We start from the raw sequence: 24526 nt of genomic DNA, 5'->3' as shown, positions 1-24526 counted from the left end.
GTGATTGGAGAAGGTCTCCTAAGGGAGTGATAATGATTAAACAGCAAAAGGTCAGACTGTTACCTTCCCAGTCCACCCTAATTTTTCAGATGGCCTCAAGATAACTGCAACTAAAATAAAAGAACATGTCAGAGGAAGAAGAAGAAAGCAAAAACTGAAGTACTGTATAGAATATATCCAGAAAAAAATTTGGTTGTGCTTACAGACATATTGGAAGCAAATAAACTACGAGCTTACTAAGATTGAGGAAATTGTGTTGGTAAAGAATCTATGAGCCTGAGAACCAAAGATCCATCTGACTCTGAGCCTTAAAACAACCTACAGGCTTATAAAAAGCTGCAAAATACACACAGCCCCTAAGGGGAACATATTCCCACAACACATTTCAGATGTGGCCAAGAAGAATAATAGATGAGGAAGGTTCTTCCAGAAGGTAGCGCAAGGGGCCACAGAGAGCAATGGAAAAGAATTCCCTCCCAGAGAGTAAAATCAGGATGCAATCAAGGCACTTCTGCCACTGCCAGAGCAAAGGTCTTTTTCTTTTTTTTTTTTTTTTTTTGCAGTACGCGGGCCTCTCACTGTTGTGGCCTCTCCCGTTGCGGAGCATAGGCTCCGGACGCACAGGCTCAGCGACCATGGCTCACGGGCCCAGCCACTCCGCGGCATGTGGGATCCTCCCGGACCGGGGCACGGACCTGTGTCCCCTGCATCGGCAGGTGGACTCTCAACCACTGCGCCTCCAGGGGTCTTTAAGACCCCTGCCCAGCTGGTCTCCATCAGTGCTATGGACCAATGACTGCTGTGTCTCTCATTGTTTTCTTACCTGAATAGGGGTTTTAATTTTTTGGGCCACCCTGATCTACCTGAGTTACATCTGGACCTGAGTGAAAAGACTAAACATCACTCAGAAATCCTTGGATTTGAGCTGGATACAGTAAGTAGATGGAACTTTGAGCTGTCTCCCTTGGGAAAGGGGTGAATGTGCTCTATGTGTCTTGCATGGAGAAAGGATGAATGTGAGAAGGACATACACAACACTTGGCAGCCAGAATTGCAGGTTATGTGAGAGACAGCTAGCTTCCCATCAATATTCATCCACTCCTCATTCCTGGCACATAATTAGGTTACATTTCCCAGTCTCCCTTGCAGACTGATGTAACCATGTGACTAAAATCTCAGCTATGATATGTGAGTAGCTGTGATACGCACCTGTCTCTTCAGGACTCCAGCCTTTAAGAGAGGTGTGCCTCATCCACACTGTTCCCCTCTCCACTGGCTGAACCTGAGGTGGTGAACAAGCGTTGACATGATGACAAGGTGCCAGAGGATAAAAGAGTCACAAGATGACAAGTTGGGAGAATCTGGGTCCCTGAATCACCATGTGGAAGAGAGTTGCTACCAACCTGGAACACCCTCGATTATTCCATGAGGGAGAAATAACCTTCTTGTTCATTGTCACTGATTTTCTAAGTCTATTTTTACTACAACTTAGTCTACTCTAACACAGAAATTTAACTCCCCAGCTAATGTAGAAATTATCTTCTATATATTTTAAGATGGCAAAAAAGAACATAATGTTGATACATTTTTGACAACTTTTGTCTTAGTTTGGGCTGCTATTACCCATACCATAGAACACCATAGACTAGGTGGCTTATAAACAACACAAATTTATTTCTCACAGTTCTGGAGGCTGGAACTCCAAAATTCAGGTGCTGGCAGATTCAGTGTCTGGCGAGATCCTACTTCCTGGTTCAAAAACAACCACCTTTTCACTGAGTCCCATGTGGCAGAAGGGAAAGGGAGCCCTCTAAGGTCTCTTTTAGAAGGGCACTAATCCTATTCATGAGGGCTCCACCCTCATGACCAAATCACCTCCCAAAGGCCTCACCTCCAAATACCATCACACTGGTGGTTAGGATTTCAACATATGAATTTGGGGAGAACGTTCAATCTATTGCAGCTTTCTTTCAAAATAGCTAAAATTTTTAAAGTATTAAAAACTATCATTTTCCAGTTATTCTGGAAAAAAAAACCTGTGGTGGAACCCCTCATTTCCTACAGATTATAGATAAGTGAATCATTACTATACTTAACATGTAAAATTTATCATAATAATGAAAAAAAGCAGAATACAAAAATATATGCCAATGTGGTACTTAGACATCTTTATAGTGCTATGGCAATTAAAATGTAAATATATTTCAATGCCATTAAAAACTCCATTCCAAAAGCAATTACTTAATGCCTGTCCCTTGCATCGGTGGTAAATTTCTCAAGAGTAGGCACTCTCTTGCTCTCTACTGTATAATACCTGGAAAAGTATCTCAAATATAAAGAGCATTTAATAAGAAATTGTTAATGTACAAATAAATAAATGAATGATTAAATGAATGAAAAAAAGTATTTTAAAAATTGGATTAGTTTTAACTTTTGTGAAAAAGTACACGTTTAGTAGAAATTCCAAAAACAAAAAAGTTGTATTCTTTTTCACTTACCATTAATGCTATCATCTCCCATCCACAAACCTCACTGAATTAAAGAAAATCCTGAAAATTTTAAAATTCTGAAATTTAAAATTCTCTGTCTAACTCAATTGGTACACTAATAGTTAACTCAGAAATATGTCAGGATTTCAATGTCTAGCTTGAGTATTCCATACCCAGACATCTTATATTTATACAATGAAATATAAAAATAAACCTCTGGTAAAATATTGTGAAACAGACTGTTTTCTAACTTCAGACATCAATCCCAAACTTCCCTTTTATCACCTTGAATTTAACAGCAGGAATGGTGCACATTACTAAAGACTGGATTTGAACCACAGTGGAAAAAAAAAAAAAAATCAATAGCTTAGTAGTTAACTCCCAATCTCCTCCCAGCAATGCCAACAGTGAATTCATCTACAGACTGGAAATAGGTTTGGTTTGTTCTGCTTGCACAACAGGACAATGGATCAACAGACAGCTTACCCATAAAGTCAGCATTACGGAAACTATAAGTGGTAAATCCCTTTAATGCAAATATTTGTAGCCCAAACTTTAGAAGGGATGCTGGTCTAAGCTTAAGAGGACCCATAATTTTAAGAGAGACATTTTCTTCAGAGTTAAGAATTCCAATAGAGCGGTACTAAACTTTGTCTATAATCCTATAAAAATTAGACTTTTAGAAAATGGATCAACAACACTGAAATAAGCCTATCACACTGCTCAATGTGAGTGTAAAGCAAAAAGAATTCTAAAACAGTCAATTTTTGCTTTCTTGCTTGCTAAAAATGAGAAATAGGATAGGTATTTTACCTCAAATAGGTTATTTAAGCCAGCATTGAATCTAAGATTGAAAATTTAGTCTTCAGAGTTTATTAACCAATTTTAATTTTTAATACATGATTCATTCCCTTAACACATTCATTCAAGAAATATCTATTGAGTACTGTGCCAGAGATTGCTTGTTGCCTATTCTAATATACACTGTTCCTATTTAGAAGCCCTGATTTTTAGCTGGGCACATGGATGCTGGAATAAAGGTCTGATCCCAAGTCTCCCTTTCATCCAGGCTCTTACCACTGGAAGGGTGGGAGGTAACCAGAAATGTTTTGTAGCAGCTTCTCAGAAATATCCTTAAAAAGCAGCTGGTATATATTCTTTGCCCTGTCTTCTCATCTTCCTCCACCCTGCTGTTTAACATTTGTCTCTAATGAAAGGGGCTATCTCTTGCACAAAAAGATGAGCCCATGTCCTAGGGATGACAGAGTAGAAAACTAGGAGCAGCATGCGTTCCTGAGGACTTTGTGGGTCAGAGCCACCACACCTACCCTAGACTGCACATCCCCAGACTTTAATGTAAGAGAAAAAATAAAGCCCTATCTTTTAAAGTTACTTGTATTCAGGGTTTTTATATTATTGCAGTGAAACCTAATCCTAACTGATACAAGCACAATCTGTAAGGTAAGTGTTGAAATACAAGATGACTAAAGCAGGGTTCCTTGCAAACAACCGGCTTAAATTCTAGCAATGAATATTGAAGTATAAAGAACACCAGAGTGAATTAACAATAGTTTTTGCCTGTTTGTTATATTTTCAAACCAACTCCCTTCTTCTGGTAACAACAACCACTTTTCTTTGGAGGAGTTCTTCTCCCATATTATGAGATCAAATTTTAATCCCTGCAGCCCCATTCCTGAGCCAACCTGTTTTCTGGGGAGGGGTGAGGTGGGAGATGCGGGAATGTAATCCAAGCCTGGCCAATTGAAGTACTGGTTTGGCCAAAAAGTTCATTCGGCTTTTCCGTAACATCTTAATGCAAAAGCCAAATGAACTTTTTGGCCAACCCAATACTAGCCACTATAATTGATTCAGAAATGAGCATATGAATTAAACTTGGCCATTTAGAATCCTGCTGTATTAACAACCATCGCTACAATATGTTGCATAACAAAACAACCCACAACTCAGTGCTTATAACAACAAGTATCTATCACAGGTTTGTAGGTCAGGTAGGCCTCCCTAGCTTTAGGCTGCTGATTGGACGCAGGTCTGCTCCACATCTTTCATCCTCCTTGCACTGGCAACTATCTGGGCGAAATTTTCTTAGTGATATATGACAGAGGCACAAGAAGCCAAGTTAAATCACACAAGCACATTTAAGGTCTCTGCTCACGTCATGTTCATTAATATTCCATCAGGGTGGGGAAATATATTCTGCCCACTATAGTGAGCTATGAGGTCACATGGCAGAGGGAGGGTATGAAGAAGTGGAAATAATAATGCAATTGATTATGCACACATCTTGAGTTTCTGGGTCCTTTAGGGTCATGGTACTAGAAGGCTCTAAGCCTGGGGCTGCATGCATCAATCTTCCAGGCTAAATGGATGAAGCACATCTCCAACAGCAGAGAATGAATTAACACATAAAGAGAAGCAAAGGCAGCAAAGGTAAGAGATGGATGGATAGATACACTAAGTATACTGAATCCTTTACTTTAAAATAGGAACATGCCAGAAAAAATACCAAGAATAGCAGTGGTATGAACAAGAGTTGTGGGGATTCAGAAAAGCGAGAAGATTAGAGAAATTTTTATAGCAGACATTCATTGGAATGATGAGCGAGGGTCATTTGCACCAGAGCAGACATAAAAATGATATTCAGAAAAGAAAATTATGTAAACTCTCTAGCAGTCATTGTTGGTTTATATACCTAACTTCTTTTCCTTGCCTCTGTTATAGAGGTTGAAAAAACTAAATACTCACTTCCCTAGAATCCATTGTTGTCATATAATTTCTAGTGATTAGATATAAGCAGAAATCTGCTGGGGTCTCTCAGGAAAGCTTTTCCTTCCTCACAAAAATGAAAGAGGCAGCTTTCCCTCCCACTTCTCCCTACATCTTCCATTTCCATCCTCTTGCCTGGAAGACAATATGTTGCTTAACTGTAGGGCAGCCATTCTGCTCTTGAAAGGGAAAGCCAGAATAGATGCAGAGAAGGTAGTCCCGATATAATGAGCCAGTGAACCACTGCCGGGAGATGGCTCCTCAGATCTTGTTCGGTGAAACAAATAAAACCTAACCTGATTCAGACACTGTTAATCAGGTTTCCTGTTACTTTCATCTGAAAGGATTCCTAACTGATTTAAGCCTGAAGTCAAGGTAATGTCGGTTTTAGGTCAAGAACAAATTATATAACTAATCTTTGTATCTATCCCCTTACAGTTTGTAACACATTTTTGCACACTTTACTCAGTTACTAAATTAGAAAGGATTGCAGTTAATTAAAAATAAAATCCTTGACTATCCAAGTAAATGTTAGGTTTTATCAAATGAGACAGTAAACTGGAAAGCCCATTGTAACTGTCTAAATGCTGAATAGATTCATGTATTACTGTTAGGAGAAAGGCAACATGCCATGACAAGTTTTTGAGAAGGGGAGTTCACCTGTGTTTATTTCATAATGGACTGTGAAAGACAGACTGAAAAAAAACTAGATCGGAAGCAAAGAGATCTGGGAAGAAGCTCTTATTTGATGAATGAAGGATCCACTGACAAAATAACAAGGGATTCTAGCCAGGATGGAGTAAGGAGTACCAGAATAGCTCTTCAAAGTTAGAAAACAGGGCAAAATTTATGAAATATCTATTTTCAGACACTGAAACACACGCAGAGCAAACATGTCATCCCAGAAAGAAAGGAAACAAATGAGGTGAGCCCTACAATTGCCCTAGTTTTATGCCTGGAGGTACTTTCAAACCATGGTCCACATGAGGAGATCCAAGCAAAGCGGGGAGGAGGAGACAAAGATTGAGTCTAGGGAGTACAAGATGTCTGGAATTTGTAATCAGGAATGCTAGAAAGGAAGAGCTATACACAGAAAGAGTTTCAGAACACGTTTTAAGTCTTCACCTGAATACTAAGCTGTGCATGTACAGGGTGAAGCTCCAACAGGCTGGGCAAAAAATTAATTACCAGGGAAAAAAGAATTACTTGGGAACTACAATACGAACAACTACTGGAACTCATAGGGAAAGTAATTATTTGAGTTTTCTCCAAGTAGAGTATAGAAACTTTATTAAAGACCTGTGACATACAATAGACAGCCTAAGCCACTCCTTAAGAGAGAACTAGAAATTCTTACAGCAAAAGGATAGTCTAGAGTCTCACAAAAGTTTAATAGGCTACTAGAGTAACAGCCTCCCAAATAAAGCCCAACACTCTTTAAAAATCTAGACACTCAATGTATTAGTTTTTTAATGCTGCCATAACAAATTAACACAAATTTAATGGCTTAAGACAATACCATTTACTATCTTACAGTTCTGTAGGTAAGAAGTCCAGGTACAATGGATTTCTAATCCTCCATTTAGAATTTCACAAAGCTAAAATCAAGATGTAGACCAGGTTCTGGAGTGAACTTCCAAATCCATTCAGTTTTTTGGTTGAATTTAGTTCTCCAAGTTTTAGGACTTAAGTCCCCATTTCCTTGCTGGCTGTCAGCTGGGATCCAGTCTTTGCTCCTAGAGCAATGCTAACTCAAAGTTTCTAATCACTTTGACTTCCTCTTCTGCTGCATCGCTTGACTTTAGTTGGAGAAAGTTCTTTGCTTTTAAGGGTTCATGTGATTAAACTGGGATCACTCCCCAGTAATCCAGGATAATCTCCCTCTTAAAGTCCACAACCTTAATTATATCTGCAAAATCTCTTTTGCTATGTTACATACATATTCACAGGATGCAGGGATTAGGGTGTGAACATCTTTGGGGAGCTATTCTGCCTACTACACTCAACAATATCACTTTTACATTGTTCAGCAACTAATCAATGCATATCATATAAAAAGCAAGAAAATATGACGTACCCAGCAGCGGAAAAAATAGTCCGTTAATAGAAACAGGCAGCACATTAGTATAAAGACATAGAGGGGTTAAAAATAAAAAGAGGAGAAAAGAAACACATGGAAACACTAATCATAAGAGAGCAGGAGTGGCTATATTGATATCGGATAAAGTAGATTTCAGGAGAAGAAATGCCACCAGAGATAAAAATATCACCAATGATAAAAGGGTCAAATCATCAAGAAAATAAAAGAGTCCTAACTATGTAAAATGGCATAACCACATGGGAAAGCAGTTTGGCAATTTATTTTAAAATTAAAAGTAAGTGTACACTTACCATACGTACGACTCGGCAATTCCACTCCTAGTTATTTCCCTAAGAGAAAGAAAACATAAACACACAGAGACTTTTACATTAATACTCATAGCAGCTTTATAATAGTCTCCAAACTAGAAACAATTCAAGTATTCATCAATATGTGAATGGATAAACAAATTGTGGAATATTATTCAGCAATAAAAGGAACTACTATTACAAAACATCATTGTGAATCTCAAAAACATGCTGAATGAGAGCAATCACAAAATAATACATACCATTTATTCCCATGTACATAAAGTCCTAGAGCAGGTAAAACTTGTCTTTAGTGATATAAATTAGATCAGATGTTGGTGGGAGGCTTGACTGAGAAGGGGCATAGGGAATTCTGGGGTCGTGGAAATGTTCTGTATCTTAATTGGGGTGGTGGACTCAGCAACTGTACTTTTAAAACGGGAAAATTTTTTTTCTGTAAGTTAAATCCCAATGTGTAGGCTTTTAAAAATAATTTAAAAATAAAAAACAAGGTGAAAGGTTTAAGGAGAGTTAAAAAGGCAAAATGCCACAGAAAGAGAGATAACCCTGAGAAATGAAAAGAACTTGTTCGATACAAGAAAATCGTTAAGCCGCAGCACACAGACAGGATCTTCGTTGTGGCATGCATGTGGGATCTAGTTCCCTGACCAGAGATCGAACCCAGGCCCCTGCTTTAGGAGCAGAGTCTTACCCACTGGACCACCAGGGAAGTCCCTTGTTAGTGATTTTAGAAAGCACTTTCATTGAAAAGATGGGTAGAATCCAAGATGTAAGACATTTTAGTCATATTTACTTAGAATGTGAAATTCAAGTAGAAAACGCATAGATTTTTCTATTTCAATTAGTGCTTCTCAAACTTTCATCTGCATAGGAATCACCTGGGGGGTCTTGTTAAAATACAGGTTCTGATTCAAGAAGTCTTGGGTGAGACTCGATAGTCTACGTTTCTAACAAGATACGAGGCAGGTGAGGCCAATGTTGCTGCTTCATCTCCTACACTTCAAGTAGCAAAAACACAGACCACTTTTCTGGGGCACTGATGGTTTATATCAAGTGTCAGTTTGGTCTAGAAGTTCCCAAGATCTATGGAATCCATTCCTACCACCGGTTACATGTAGACTGACAAGCTAGTCCCCTTTCTCTTTGTTGGTGTAACCAGGATAGCTGTTTATGATGCTCTGGAAAATAGCAGCGATTTTACGTCAGCAGCCTTGGGTTCAAGTCCCAGCTCTGTTTCTAACCAATAGATAATCTGGGTTAGTCATTTTTAGGATGCAAAAGAAGAAAACTCTTTTCGTTTCTCTTCTCTGGCTGTTTTGAGGATTACAATAGAAAATGTAAGTGAAAGTGTTACATGAATTATAACCTTAAAAAAATGGTTTAAAATGTCAAGCAAAGTGGGCAAAAAGAGATCAGCTTTTTAAAGAGGCAGGCCCTAAAGTAAGAGGTGGGGCTCCGGGATTATCCTCGTGGGCGTGTAAGGAATGCGCCATATTACAGGGGAGGGGCGCCCCATTTCCAAGACAATCTGTAAAAAATAAGCTTCTGTATTTAAGATTATCCCTAAATTATGAAACTTGAAAACGAACTTTTCCCTCATTAAATACTTCAACTGGCACCTAACTCAAAGATCAAATGATACTATTTTGCTTCAGTCTACCGATTTCACACGAAGTTCCACCCACGCATCTCTGCCCCTCTCACCCATCCACTCGTCACTTTTCTGCCCCCGCCCCTGCGGCCCCCGCCCGGGGGCAGTAGTTTCCACTACCCTGAAGGGGGAGGTGGTAACGGACTCCTCTATCTACTTGCCTAGAAGAGGGGGCGTGCGAGGAGCTACCTTCCACAGAACGGTAAGAGACCCCGGCCAAGAGGGGCGGAATCAAGAGAAAATTCGAGTTGAGGCCGCGGCGTCGGTGCAGCAGGGAAGCGGTGGTGCCCGCGGCCGCCGAGCGAGCGCGCGGCTTCGCTATCAGCCGCGCCGTCCCCCATCCCCCCCAGAGCCTCCGAGGGATGGCACCGGCGGGAGGGGGCGGGGCCGGCGCACGGCAGCCTTCTCCGCTGCGGCCGCCTGCGCTGCGGCCGGAAACAATAGTGGAGGAGCCTGGGCCGCGCGGATCGGCGGCGGCGCGCGAAGCCGGACGGTAAAGCCCCAGCTCCCCTGCCCCCGACTGCCTGCGCCCCGGTCCCCGCACCCTCGGTCCAGCCGCCTTCGCACTCTGAGCCCCCCGGCCCCTGGCGCTGCTCCGCGCGGGCTCCCCCGACGGACGGTCGGAGAGAATGACACGGGTTCGCGGCACCCTGAGGGGCAAGCGCGCGCCCCCAACGCCGGGGACCCGGCTCCCAGAGGCGCTGAGTCCAGATGGACCAGCTGCCGTGGCCCTCGAACGCCCTCTTCCTGGGTGGGAGGAAGCCCGGGGCGAGGGGACGCGGCGCTCCCGCCGGCCGGGCTCCGGGACCCCCAGCCTTGCTTGGCCACCCCGCCTCCGGCCGTGCCCGGGCCGCACAGCGGAGCCGCTGCCCGACCTTCCGTGAGGATGCTTTGTAAGCGGCCGGGCTCCTTCCCTAGTGTTCACTTTTCCATGTGCATTTTCCTGCCCCGGATCTCGAATAGGAAACCTCGCTACGCCGAGCTAGCGAAACGCATCTGAGGTTCCCACAATGAAGTTAGCAAAGCAGTGTCCCGAGCAGATCGTTCGTCCTACCTTTAACAGCGTTAAGTAGGTTGACCCCGGTAGCTGAATAGGTGTCGCTGCTAAGATCATTCACCTACTCAGGGATGGGGGTGGGCTAGAATACCCGAAAACTGCTTTCCGTCAGACCCCGTCAACTAAATAAAACACAAGACCGAAAAAGGCGCTTAGGCGTAGTGTCACTTACGGCTAGGCTTTAAGTTTTACTAGCTTTGTGTCTTTGCACAATAAAAGTATAATATTGAAGTACAAGTATGGCAATGCTCGTTTGATGGGGCTGTTGCTTTAGATAACCTGAACAGCATCCTTTGTCTTCCTAGAAGTTCCTAATATTGCCGTTAATAGCAAGTTCTTGAAATTGTGTAACTTTCTTTTTCTGTTTCTTAACAGGGGCACTATGAACGAAGAGGAGCAGTTTGTAAGCATTGATTTGAATGATGACAACATCTGCAGTGTTTGTAAACTGGGAACAGACAAAGAAACACTCTCCTTCTGCCACGTTTGTTTTGAGCTAAATATTGATGGTAAGGACACAGTGTAATTAATTTTATGGCATGAACTTTACAGAACTATTTTATGCTGAACTAGTTACAAGGTAAAACTAAAATTTCTTGAATGATTGTAAATTGTGTCAAGTAGGAAGTGGAGATCTGTTAAAGATAAGGGTTTCTGGAAATGAAACTGAAGGTAGCACAGCTATGAATTTAAGAGAAACTTTTTTTTTTAACTCCCACAGCATTAATCCCAATTTTACTAATATAAAAATGAGGAATGAGTATTGACTAGTAAACTTTGCTGGTTTGAGAGCTTAAGTTGTCAGATTTTAACATACGTGTGTGTGTGTTTTGTTTTAATATTAAGAAATAACATAACCAAACATTTACATTGATAGGCGAATGTAATTTTATTCTTTTGGCCTACCGTGCTAGTACCTAATTGAGGTGAGCTATAACTTTTTTCCCCAGTGCTATCTTATTATCTGCAACACATTTTAAAATTTTTAGATAACCTCTTTTCGGTGATCACACACACCTTTAAACTAAAAAGGCTTTTAAAATTTCTCAGTAGTATCTCTAAGAGTATACGAAAAAGAGTTCTCCAAATACTTAAAAAAAAATCTCTATTAAAGTATTTGGGTTGGTGCACAATTAATGTGTCTGTGGGTATCAGTAGTTTGTCCCTGAGAAACATGTGGGATATGTTTTCTTAATCTTGATGTTACCGTGATAAATTCTGATTTTTTTTTTTAATATTTGAGTCACACTAAAAAAGAATCTTAATATTCTGGCAATAAAAAAAGTTGGCCTGCCATTTGAATTTTGAATTGTAACATTTCAGTAGAGAGATTTTGTTAGATCTTTAGATTAATTTGTATTATCTCTACTTGTTCTATTTATTAAATAGGAAATATCAAATGTTCTTGCCATTAAAAAAAAATAGGATTATGTACCTTGAGATTCCTATTAAGACTTGTTTTTCAGAAATTGTTGTAAGCGCCAAATTAATATATATAGATACTCTGTAGTAAAAGTCAAAATTATAACCATAAGTAGACTACTAAAAACATGTAGAGTTAATTATATGACATTCATTTTCCATTTAAGATCATATTGGTTTTGACAATTTTGCCATTGTACTCAGAACTGTAGTTGCTAAACATGATAATCGATGGAAGATCATGGATTTCCTGTGGGTTGCATAGAACGCATAAAACTTTGGCTTTAGTAAATGTAGCATTATAACTAATTTCAAAGGGGTGACTTAAAAACATGATTCTTCTGTAGCATTTAAATTACCATGTCCTTAATCATGCTAGAGTGAAAGATATTAATGTATGTTCTTTAGAAATAGAGTTGGCCCTATACATTCTTTTACATTGTAGATTTTAGTTTTAGATGGGCAAAGGCATTAGAAATGACTCAGCCAAACCTGTATTTACATTGAGGAAAACTGGCAACCAGGTAGTTGGACTGTTCAAGGTTGCTGTAGCAGTGATGGCAAGCTGTTGTTATGTGCCAGGCATTGTACTAAGCACCTTACATGGATTATCTATTTCAGCTCAAAATAGCTCTGGGATGGCTACTATTATCCATTTTAAAGTTGATGGAGTCTAACCTTCAAGACCTAAAAAATGCACTTTGAAGTTGCCCAGCAGTGAATGACAGTGCTGGGCTTTGAAGCCTGCCAATCTAGTTCTAGTATATGTGATTTTAATTCCATTGATCTACTGTCAGTAGTTATTTTAGTTGATAGGGCTAATATTAGAAACCTGTTTTCCTGAGTCCTAATTGCTCTCCTTGATATTCGGTCAGCCAACTTTTCCTTATCAGTGCTTCCTGCTAAATCATTAGTGTTGTTCATGCTGTGATAGGATTTATCTACAGAAATGTAAACTTTCATATTTGCTTTTCTAGCCTGTTTTTAATGCCTTTTAACTGGTTCTTCATCATTGTATAGAGAATATACAAGTATTCCTCAGGTACCATCTTATAAATATTTCATCTCTGATAACATTTATCTCAATATATAAGCTTGTCATAAGCCCTATGTGTTGAAATAAGAGTTGTCTTTAACTTAAAAGACGAAAATTATTCTCAATTTGTATTAGAACTCTATATTCTATGTACACTCAAGGTTGTATATTTTTAAATGCCAATTAAATCTTCATAAGAAAAATTATTTTAGAATTTTCTTCTCAATTTATCTGAAGTCAATTCCTAGATCTCACAGATACAATACATTTTATATTTACTACAGTGATGAGCTTGTGCATATAACCATTTTAATATCATGAGATTTTTTTTCTAAGTATTAGGAATTTTAGGGGAAAAGGAGGGAAATGAGAACGCTGAATTCCTCAAAATTTCTATTTTTATATCAGTATACAGGTTTTTATTTTTATTTATTTATTTTTTTGCGGTACGCGGGCCTCTCACTCTTGTGGCCTCTCCTGTCGCGGAGCACAGGCTCCGGACGCGCAGGCTTAGCGGCCATGGCTCATGGGCCTAGCCGCTCTGCAGTATGTGGGATCTTCCCGGACTGGGGCACGAACCCGTGTACCCTGCATCGGCAGGCGGACTCTTAACCACTGTGCCACCAGGGAAGCCCAGTATACAGGTTTTTTAAAAATCAATGGTAAAAAGTGATAATAAAGTAATCACATACCTGAAAAATAACAAAGTCTGTTCTTTGTCTCTGTCAGTAAACCTTTTTAAACGTTTTTGAAGTTTTCTTTCCCCTACCAAATTCTCAGCACAGTGTCAATCAATAAATAGATAAGAGGGACTTTAAAAAAATATGACATTTAACTTTACTATTTTTGGTATAACTTTTTTGTAGTATGGTAATGTTGCTGTTACTTGGTTTCTTAGCTTTCTAATTGCTGAGTTTGCTCTAAAGCCTTCTATTCTTTTTTCAGCTAAGAGGCTAGATAAAAATTTTCTTGGAATTTTTAGGGTAGTTTTGAGTCCACAGGTTTGTAGTAAACAAAAATATTTTACACCTTTTGGATTGTTACTTATGTCAGATCAAAACTGCGCTAATCAAGTGTTGCTTATGTCAAATCAAAACTAGTCTAATCAAATTTTTTAAAATGTGCTCATGCATATATTTATAAAATTAAGATGAAAGAAAGAAATAACAAAAGACAGTCTAATCTTGTAGGAGAGATTTCATATTCTGAGCTTGGCTCTAAGTTGCCTTTTTTTCTATGACTTTACAGTACTTAAAAGTAAACGAGTACCTACATTTCATATACTTTCAACCCATAGGTGATATACTTCAAGGACCTAATAAATGCACTTTAAGGAGATTGATGGGGGGGCACTTATAATTCACCATTAGAATTACTTGTCCACTTCTAGGATTAGGAGATAGCTGCTTAAACTTCTTAATACTGATGGCCTGTCCTTGACACTAAGACGCTATATGCATGAATGATCAAATACATTAATATGCCTCATGGTTCATGGTGCTAAAATCTCTAAAGTTATTTACCAACTACTATTACCTAGGCTATTAAGTCTGGGAGGAAGGTAGCCCAGAGTGGTCAGGAGCCAGTAATGAAACTCAACTGTAACATAAGAAAGTCAGAAATGAAACTACAGCTGGGGGATGGGAGAGAGATCCAGGGCTCCAATCTATTACTTCATACTGTCAGTTTTCATTTTGTACCAAAATACTGTGCAAATAGTTAGTATTTGTACCTTCCTCTAATAATTGACTTCCTTTCTATTCTATAGAGAGAAACTTTTTTTTTTTTTTTTTTCCCTGTACACGGGCCTCTCACTGTTGTGGCCTCTCCTGTTGCGGAGCACAGGCTCCGGACGCGGAGGCTCAGCGGCCATGGCTCACGGGCCCAACCGCTCCGTGGCATGTGGGATCCTCCCAGACCGGGGCACGAACCCGTGTCCCCTGCATCGGCAGGCGGACTCTCAACCACTGCACCACCAGGGAAGCCCGAGAGAAACTTTTTTATAAGACAAGATCAGTTCCTCTTATGCCAAAGTTTTCAGTGTGAGTTGATCTTGCTAGTTGATTAGTAAGCATTTTTAATGCCTACTAGTCCATCTTGGACTGTAAAATCCATCTCAGACTTCATTTTCCTCTAATTTGTTGAACTGCCCAGGAACTTTTCTAGAAACAGACCCTAATGCAGATCCTTAGTAATCTTTCCAGCAAGAGAAGTCTATAGGTGTTTTCTCTTCATTAAGGCACCAGTGAACCCAATGCTCACTTTTAATTTCATTCTTCCTTGATTCTCTGTGTCTTTGACCAAAACATGGTTCACATGGTCAGTAGTCAGGAAGCAGTTTGAATCTCAATATTAAATCTTGACTTAGCTTGGAAGTCAAGATTGATTATTAACTACTCAAAGCCTGTCAACAGCTCTTCCTTTGCCTTGCTTCTGGCACATCAGCATCTTTCCACTTAAGTAAAAGCCCACCACTTTACTTGTGATAAGGAGACTGTATATTGCTAATTCAATCTGGCATTAACCTCTTTCTCTTGTTTCCCGTAATGACAAACATCATGCCTTGCTATTAACTAAAAGAGCACTTTTAAATATAAAGCCTAATATGCCTTTTGAACTTCAGCTTGGCTATCTTTGATATACTTAGAAATACAGATGAAAGGTTTATTTTTTCTTTAACTGCCTTTTAATTCTACTTTAAATAAATTTGAACACTTTTTAAATGGCTCTGATAGTAAAATCTCATTATTTGGACAGGAGTAGGGAGGGTAGAAGTGAAATGTAGGTTTAATTGGTGATAACTTTAAATTATAGAATATTTTTTAAAAATAAAACTAGGCTAACAACATCTGGTAAAGACTTGTGACTTAACTAACAACCCATATCTGAGGAGCCAGGTTCCAGATTCTTATCCCAGTCCTAGTAATGGTGGCCTCTTTTTAGTTACTCCCAACTTTTTCTCCTTTTAACTTTAAGCTGTCTAATTTTAAAGTCTAGGATGAATTTAAAATTGAGATCATACATGAATTTCAGTTGGAATGGTGTATTCTATTAGCAGTTAGGTCTGGCTGTATGTAATAGAAAATCCAAATAATAATGATGAAATAAAATGGAATGGATATTTATATGTCTCATATTAAAAGAAGTTGAGTCTGGAGTTGGTATGGTAGCTCCATGATCAGAAAGACTCAAGCTGCTTCTGTTTTTCTAATCCACTTTCCTTAACACATATTTTTTTTTTTTTTTTTTTTTTGCGGTACACGGGCCTCTCACTATTGGGGCCTCTCCTGTCACGGAGCACAGGCTCCAGACGCGCAGGCTCAGCGGCCATGGCTCATGGGCCCAGCCGCTCCGCGGCATGTGGGACCTTCCCGGACCGGGGCACGAACCCATGTCCCCTGCATCGGCAGGGGGACTCTCAGCCACTGCGCCACCAGGGAAGCCCCTTAACACATATTTGCCATCGTCAGTCATCTCATGAGCCAGGGTGGATGCTAGAACTCCAGCCATTGCTTCCTTATTCTCAGACAGAAAAGAAAGGACATCTGACAAAAGATACATGTTAGCATTCTCTCCTGCATCTAAAAAGGAGCTTTTCCTAAAGTCCCACCTAACAATTTCTTATACATTCCACTCCCCTTTCAAGAGAAGCTGCTCCAAATAAAATCAGTGTTTTCCAAAGAAAGGGACAAAGGACATTGAGTATGCACCTAGCAAAATCGGCCATAGAGAGGCCTTTCTGGTAATTAAAGGTTACCACATTGAAGACAAACTATTTGAGCTATAACTAAGACCAACAAGTAATGCTCTGGTGATTCTTCTAACCCAGGAGTTTGAACTGGAAGGGATTTTTAGAGAATGAGGCATTGTATTCTGAGGATGGGCATGCAGCCAGATCTCATGTGAACTTGTTGCCAAAAAGCTTATAAGAATTTTCAAGTTTCTGACCCATCTCGGTACATAAAATGTGATGTTTAACGCTACTGCTCATTATCGGTAAGTTAGATGTTACAAACTTAGGAAAACCACTTCCTGCTTTCTCCCAGCCTCTGTTCATGACAGACTAACATGGTAATGCCACCTTCCTCATACCTTTACAGGAAAGATTGCTTTTCTACAGCTGGATACATCTGCTACTGCTCCACTTCTGCTCTAGTGATTGAGCATGTGGGCCTTGGGCTCAGACCTGGCCTTGAATCTTGACCCTGCCACTTACTAATTGGGTTTTCTTGGCGAGATACCTAAGTTTATTGTGTCATACTGGTTCTCAAATGTTACCAGTAAGAGCAGTTTTATATTTTTATTTCTTAATCTTGAAATTATTGTGCCAGAATCTAATTCAAAAGGCTGAACTCAGAAGGGATTGACACAGAAGGGATTCAGATCAGGTCTCTGGTGTCAGAGCAGTTGTAACCATTGTGAGAAATGGACATTGACCTTTGCCATATTTTAAGTTTTAAATTGCAGACCAGCCCTGCTATGTTGATGGCATTCACTTATTGGTTTTGCTAATGCCTCTGATTAGTCCTGATAATCTTTGTAGTGTCTTTTTTGTTGTTGTTTTTTACGTTGGCATGCTCTGTCCTAGACCTTCCATCGTCACTCTGTCTGGGCTTTCATGGCCTTTTATGCGCTGATATGTAGCAGATCTCCTCCTACCTCTTTCTCCCCACCCCCAAGCTACACATCTGTATATGCAACTAGTTTGTAGACATCTTCACTTGTATAGCCCATAAGTACTTCCAACTACATGGCTAAAGTTAAACTATTATCCCTGTACCACGTGTATCTCCTTTCAAAATGAATGAGTAAATAAATTAAATAAGTGAATTCCCCTCCACCCCTGCGATCAGAAGTGTTGGGGTTGGAAGCGCACTGTGGAGAAGGTACGGACTTACATGCCTGGCGAAAATGCATGCAAGGCAGCGCCGCAGGAAAGAACCTGCCTGCCCTGGCGCTTGGAAAGGCACTTCTCAAAGCGGTCTTCCCTGCCCTAGCACTTCCCGCCCCTGCCACCGCTGTCAGCCCCAACCTGCTTGTCCTCATAGCGCCCTTTCCTTCATGGCACTTGCTATAATTTGTTGCTGTAACTGTTTGCTTATGTGTTTGTTTAATGCGCCACCCCTCCCCCATTTCTAATTGCGTAAAGACATGGATTAGAGTCTTTTATTTACTAGTATATAATCAACAGTAGTACAAGGACTGGCAAGAAGTTATGAATGAGTATGTGATTGATCAGTGAATCAGTCTAAAGGAGACTTGAGAGAACTGTCTTTTTTTATATTTTTCCCTTAAACTGGCCCACAGTGAAACTCTTCTGCTATTTTTCTGCCCTTTCACAGAATTGCCTGAGACCTTTCTGGAGTCTCCGAAAAGTTTTACAAATTTTACTAATAGAAGAACTTTGTATCATATTCAAAAGAAAAATGTAGCGAATAATACTAAGAGTGATATATGGTTATCTTTTTCAGTCAGGAAGGTAGAAAACAGACATAGTATTTTTCTCCAAACACAGAGCAAGAAGTCTTAAACAGAGCTGTGTTTAGAGTGGGAGTTTCTACATTCATTTACACACTGCAACTCTTGTTATTCAGAACACCTCAGCATAGTGATGTTTGCTCATATGATGACCCCCAAGGTATTTGATGATCCAGAGTTCCTTTTAAATCAGTAATAATAAAAGTATGTTCTTTAAATCAATGATTTTAAGTTGAAAACAAAGAAACAATATACAACCCAGAATATCTTATTAATAGAAACATCATAATTATAAATAAAGGATTTGTTAAAATAGATAAAAATGACATTCTGATTCAAATTCATAATTCATTCCTTCCAGTGTATTGACAAAGATGAAAAAAAAATGTTTTATGAGTTATACGGAAACAAACCTAGATTGAAAATCTTTTAATACTTAGGTCAAAAATATTAATATCTATTCTCAGAAAAGGGATGCACTTTTCATGGTTGAAATAATTTGAATAACTGTTACTAGAGAGTTTATAAAGAGAAATTAGCTTCCCAGAAATAAAGAGTAATTTTTCTGTTGCATGCAAAATAATGCCTGTGAAGAAAGAAGACAAAGATAAGTTTCTGTCTCTACTCTGGAAGAAGTGAAATAATCACTCTCTAGTTGGGAGAAGCTAGTCCAACTGTCAGATACTTAAGGGATTTACACTTTTAGGTAAGTGACTTACCTAAATAATTTAAGTCAGTATTGTTTGTCAGGTATTCTGTGTTACATGCATCATTTCGTTCTTAATACAACTATATGAGCTAGGTGCTAGCTTATCCCAATTTGATGAATGAGGGAAATGAGTAGAGAGTCTGGGAAACTAGTCCAAAATCACACAGCTTGCAAGTCCAAACCTAAGGTATCTGATTCCAAAAAGTCCAAGTGCCTAAATCATTTCTCCTTCCAAAAAAAATTACATGAACTCTTAAGAATCTAGGAGATATTAAGTAACTTTCAGGCAAAGTTACAGATGAATTACACAAATGTGAATGTTCAAGCAAGGAACAAAATTTGGGTCTCAAGAAATGCTTGCTTTTTAAGTTACTTCTACCTATGATATTATTTGATTAATACACATTTGGTGGAATATCCAAAAATAGACATTTCTCATGACCTAAGAGAGTGGGATGATGCAATCTCCATATAGATTACAATCTAAATAGTCTGTCAAGAAAATGTGGTCTTTTAGAACTCTTGGATTAGATTGATGATTATCAGAGAGGAGGAAAGAACTAGGAAGAAGAGACGCACACATGACAGTCTTGCTAGTCCCTGCCTAGAAGGAACAAGGAAGTTGGGCTGCACACTGACATTTGCTACAGAATCATACAGGTGGCAGCTGGTGATGAGGCAGTTCTTCTAACACTGCTCTCCGTCCTTCCAACCATTCAAGTAATAGAGGCTAACATACTTATCCTGATTAGTCTTCCTCTGAAGACAGAATAGGGTTCTAAGTAAGTGGAGGCAGACAGTGCAAACAACAGTGAAAAGATTAGCACCAATCCTGGAATTGCACGCTATCTCCCTTTTGCTCATCTGCCCCGGTAGTCGCCTGGAACACTTTTCTGGAAAGAGAGAGAAGAAACAGGTGATAAGACAACATAACTTTATAAGGCACTGTAGATGTTCAGAGGTGCTTTTACAGCATCTTAATTTAATCTCCACATTATAAAGGATATTAACATTCTGAATTTCAGATAAGGTGTTACGTGCAAAATGTATAAATGATTGAAATCAAAGTGGCTGAGTAACGCTGCAGAATTATCAAAATGTTATCAACTATAGTTCTAGATAGAGTGGATTTAAATTATTCTAATCCAGTTTGGCACACATTAGGATTTAGATAAGGGGAATAAACCCATTAAACACTGAGCCTTGGATTTATAGTTTGTAATAAAGGGGGATAGTGTCTGTTTATTTACAAAAAAATTTAAACTAGTGTATCTATTTCTGTTAGCTTTTTGGCATTACTGTCTCAACTGTAAAACAGTAAGGCAAAATAATGGTTTGTGTGTACCCATCAAAATCTGAATCTCAGAGTTAAAGCTATGTTCATAGCAATTTTTATACACATTGATTAAGTAAATATTAATTGAGCAACTGCTGTGTGCCAGAAATTGTTCTGGTAGCTAAGGATAAGGCAGTTAACAAAACAAACATAAACTTGTGAAGCTTACATGAGAGGACGGAAAAGACATCAGAATAAGTTATATGGTACATTGGAAGGCGATATAGGATTATTTGCCTTTTATGAAGAATAAATTCAATCGCTGATACATTTTTCCACGTATTACCTTACTTAAAATTCACAGTTGGTGTTTATTTCCTATATAATGTGGAGATTAAAATTAATAGACAGTAAAAACGCCTTCCATCCTCTAAAGTGTTATACAGATATACTTAAATGACATCTTTAATATCTAAAACTCATGATAACTGGTGTAATAATATCTACAATGAATTTAGTGAATGATAATTACTAGTCTGGCTTTTTTTTGTTTTGTTTTTTTATTTTTGGCTGCGTTGGGTCTTCGTTGCTGCGTGCAAGTTTTCTCTAGTTGTGACTTGCAGGCTCTAGAGCGCAGGCTCAGTAGCCGTGGCTCATGGGCTCAGTCGCTCCACGACATGTGGGATCCTCCCGGACCAGGGCCCGAACCCACGTCCCCTGAGTTGGCAGGCAGATTCTTAACCACTGCACCACCAGGGAAGCCCCCAGTCTGTTTTGAAAACAGAGTTCACATGTTGAAGTTTGGTGTTATTGGAGGGGAAGTGTTTCAAAATTAACATGAAGTCCTCTTTTATTCATACTTCTATATTTTTATCTTCAAATATTAAAGAGGATCTTTAGTATCTTTAAGTGTTGGGAAAGATTTTAAAGGTTTTGTATTCTTACTACTTCCTCATTAACACTGTTCGCAGTATTTGCCCTGAGCACATTTCTGTTATTTAGTATTAAAGTATCTTTTATAATCTTGACCAAATCTCACCAGAATAATTTCAATATATCAACCATCAAGTTTCAATTCAATGTCAATCAACATTTTGGCTATATTTCTACTACAAAGTAGAATAAATACAATATAATAAAATATAATTCCTATATAGTAAATCAGACAGTTCTCCATAAAACTCAGCCTTAGATTACTAGTGTATTTACTAACCAAATGAAATAGCAGTCGTAAGTATCTGCAGAAAGAAAATATCACAATTCTCGGTAGAGACTAATTACAGAACAATTTAATTTCATGCTTCTTACATTCTGTCTCTCTTTTCTACCACCCACTCTTCCTTCATTTATTTATCCTCTCCTTCATTTGTTTTATCGTATATTGACACATCATCTTGCCTACCTACAGTTATCTTCTCCGTCGTAACCTGGCAGATTGACCAAAAAGATGATTAGAATGGCAGAAATGCTCATGTCGCCCATGTTTAAAAAAGAGAAAAAATCAAGGGAAAAAGCTTTCCTCTCTTTCCCTTAAGCCATAGTTCTTGAAAGAGCAGTGTTCATTCATTGTCTCCCTCTGTCTCTCCTCCCAACTTAATCTTCCGTGCCCCTGTAACTGGCATACCTCCTATGCTTTCATCATTGACTTCCTAGTTATCAACACAATAAATAGGTTCATGTTCCTGCCGTTTTCAAAATCTGACATTTAACATTTCCCTCTTTTTTGAAACACTCAGCTCCCTGGGTTCTGTGATAAAATATCTCGGGCCTCTTATTTCTGCCCTCTTTTCTTCCTAGGGTCACTGCTTATTACAGGTCCCTGAAATACTAGTGTTTCATTGAATTCTGTCCTTGTCTTTCTTTTTTTCTCATATCGCACTCATCTATTTCTTTCACTGCATTGGCTTCAGCTGTACCTCTGTAAGCTAATGGAACTCCACAAACATATCACAGGCCAAATCTGTCTTTTAAGCACCAGACTTATCAATATACATCCAACCACCTGCTGGACCTCTCCATTTAGATATTCTACAGCCGTCTTGAATTTACGTTTCTCAAACTAAATTTCTCTCCTTATTTCCATATACACATGCATTTTTATTTCCTTCATCTTTGGTTCACATGGAATTCCAGGCCCTATACCCCAGAAATTTTGTTTCAGTAGGTCTACAGTTGAGATATTTTGTTTCAGTAGGTCTACAGTTGAGTCTAGGAATTTGCATTTTAATAAGAATCCCAGCTGACTCTTATGCAGGTGGTTTCAGGACCAAACTTTGAAAAACTGCCCTTAGCGAATGAATGGTTCCAGTTTCTTCAGGACTGTCCACATAAAGTTGTGTAGATGCAGTGAGGAATTATGGCTGAAATCTTACCTAAGCTCTGCTTTTCAAGCCGTGCACCCTGGCAGGGATGGCTTTTCAGTTCTCAAAGGCAAATTGGCCTGTGGCCTTGCAGCAACGCTGTTCCCTCACTGCTTCCCTCCCACCCACCCTCTCCATGCAGTCTGTCCCTGAGTCCTGTTGATTCTCCCCAATCTGTTCCTGACTTTTCATTCCCACTGCTATACCTTTGACCAGGCCTTTATTCCTTCTTACCAATACTACTTCAAGACCCACTTAATCAGTTTCATAGACTTTATCCCCCTTTCCCCATCGCTACCGCACACCCCTAGTTCTCTCTCAGTATCACCAGAAAGGTCTTTAAAATGCAAATCTGAGCATGCTGTTCATTTTCTTAGAACTCTTCGATTCCTTACTATTTTCATCTGGTTAGGCTGTTAACTCCCTAACATGACATGTAGGACATTTCATGACCAGGTATCTGCTTAACTGGCTACCTTGACCTTTCATTACCCTTCCAAAGGCACTCTACAAGCCAATCATTTGTGCACGCTGTCTCTCCCTTCCTCTCTTTTCCTCCATTTCTTTCTCACTTCAACACTTTTGTTTATCTAGTTCCCTCTGTTTTGAACCATTGACTTCTTCCTCCAAGTATGCAACTGCTTAACTTTTGGAGTACATGTATTAAATAGAGGTGATGTTGCCTGTGTTCACAGTGCTGCTGCGAGGATCACAGAAAGATGATGAATATAGGAGCTCTTTGGTAAATATAGTATGTGATGCAAATGTTCGTGTTGATTTAAATTGAAATATAGAAGGGTTTTGTTTTCATCTCATCTGAAAAGATGAAATTCTACTGAAAAGATTACTATGATTTGTTTGTATATTGAACAACTCCTCCGTTGCCAAAATAATTCATTGTTTTATGTACATTGAGAAGGTTTGACTTTATCCTGAGTTTACCTTCTTATGATTTGGCTTTCAGTAGATTTTTCTGCTCTAGCTGCCGTAATTTCCTTCATGTAGGAGCTGCCCAGCCAATCCTTTCCCCACAGTTTCTTTCAACAGTATGAATTCTGTTCTTGTATCAGTGTCTTTTTCCCTCATTCCCTTTGAAGTCTTCCGGGTCTCCAACAAGGATTGCCAGATAAAACTATACTGTCATTATAATCTTACTTTGGGGGAGAGGGACTTCTTGCATTTGAAGGTTATCCTTTGATAGATACATTGTTAGTCTAAGGAAATTCTCAATTTAAAAACATATTCAGAATATTGGGATATTTTAGGTATGTGTATCTTTACCATTTCAGCTGTAAATTTTTTGTTTTACTTAGTTCACTGGAACATACAGTACAAAACCTAATTTGTCTCGGACTAAGGAACACCATTTCCTTTCCCAGACCGAAATGTTTCCTTATGGGCATTTTTTTTAATGTTTTAAATTTTCACTATTAAAAATGAGAAAAGATTTTTTTTCTCCCATAATAGTCTTTTTTTCCATTAAAAAAGCAAACTATGCCTATTACAGAAAAATCAAAATACAGGAAGCAAGAAGAATTTTAAGATTATAATCCCACCTATCTACCAATAATCTCGTAATATTTTTGGTATGTTGTTTTTCTAAATTATTTTCTGCATAGAGTATGCATGTGTGCGTGGTAAATTGTGTTTAAAAAATGAAATCAGGCTATATATACTATTTATAACCAGTCTTTTAATTTAATATATCAGAAACATCTTTTTCGTGTCAATAGGTAAAATTCTACTATGCTGACATTTTTGTAAAAGGTTTCATTGCATTGGACCATAATTTTTAAAACTTTGTTTCATCATGGAATGATTTTATTGTACACTAGTTCTCCAAACCCTTTGTTCT

The 24526-nt window shown here is 38.9% G+C and overlaps 2 protein-coding genes across 7 annotated transcripts in view; one reads left to right on the top strand and one right to left on the bottom strand.

Moving 5' to 3' along the window:
- Nucleotides 1–24526, bottom strand: part of CHODL (chondrolectin) — a gene marked incomplete at its 5' end in the record, with an annotated part of 606923 nt that overhangs the window by 408931 nt on the left and 173466 nt on the right. For all 3 annotated transcript variants that reach the window (XM_079921894.1, XM_079921893.1, XM_079921895.1), the window contains one exon: nucleotides 7665–7703. The remainder of the gene's footprint in view (nucleotides 1–7664; nucleotides 7704–24526) is intronic.
- LOC307186658 (protein EURL homolog) overlaps nucleotides 9459–24526 on the top strand; it is a 31531-nt gene continuing 16463 nt past the window's right edge. The window contains exons 1-2 of one of the 4 annotated variants that reach the window (XM_079922050.1): nucleotides 9459–9535; nucleotides 10766–10899. In XM_079922050.1, the coding sequence (XP_079778176.1) occupies nucleotides 10773–10899 (127 nt within the window). In that variant the 5' untranslated portion in view covers nucleotides 9459–9535; nucleotides 10766–10772. Of the gene's footprint in view, nucleotides 9536–9717; nucleotides 9827–9888; nucleotides 10227–10290; nucleotides 10403–10765; nucleotides 10900–24526 lie in introns of those variants that run through there. The other 3 variants (XM_079922049.1, XM_079922047.1, XM_079922048.1) reach the window with 3 other exon arrangements.

This window comes from Stenella coeruleoalba (genome assembly GCF_951394435.1).
Source record: "Stenella coeruleoalba genome assembly, chromosome: 5".
Classification (NCBI taxonomy): Eukaryota; Metazoa; Chordata; class Mammalia; order Artiodactyla; family Delphinidae; genus Stenella; species Stenella coeruleoalba.
This window is presented reverse-complemented; position numbering and strand designations above follow the sequence as displayed.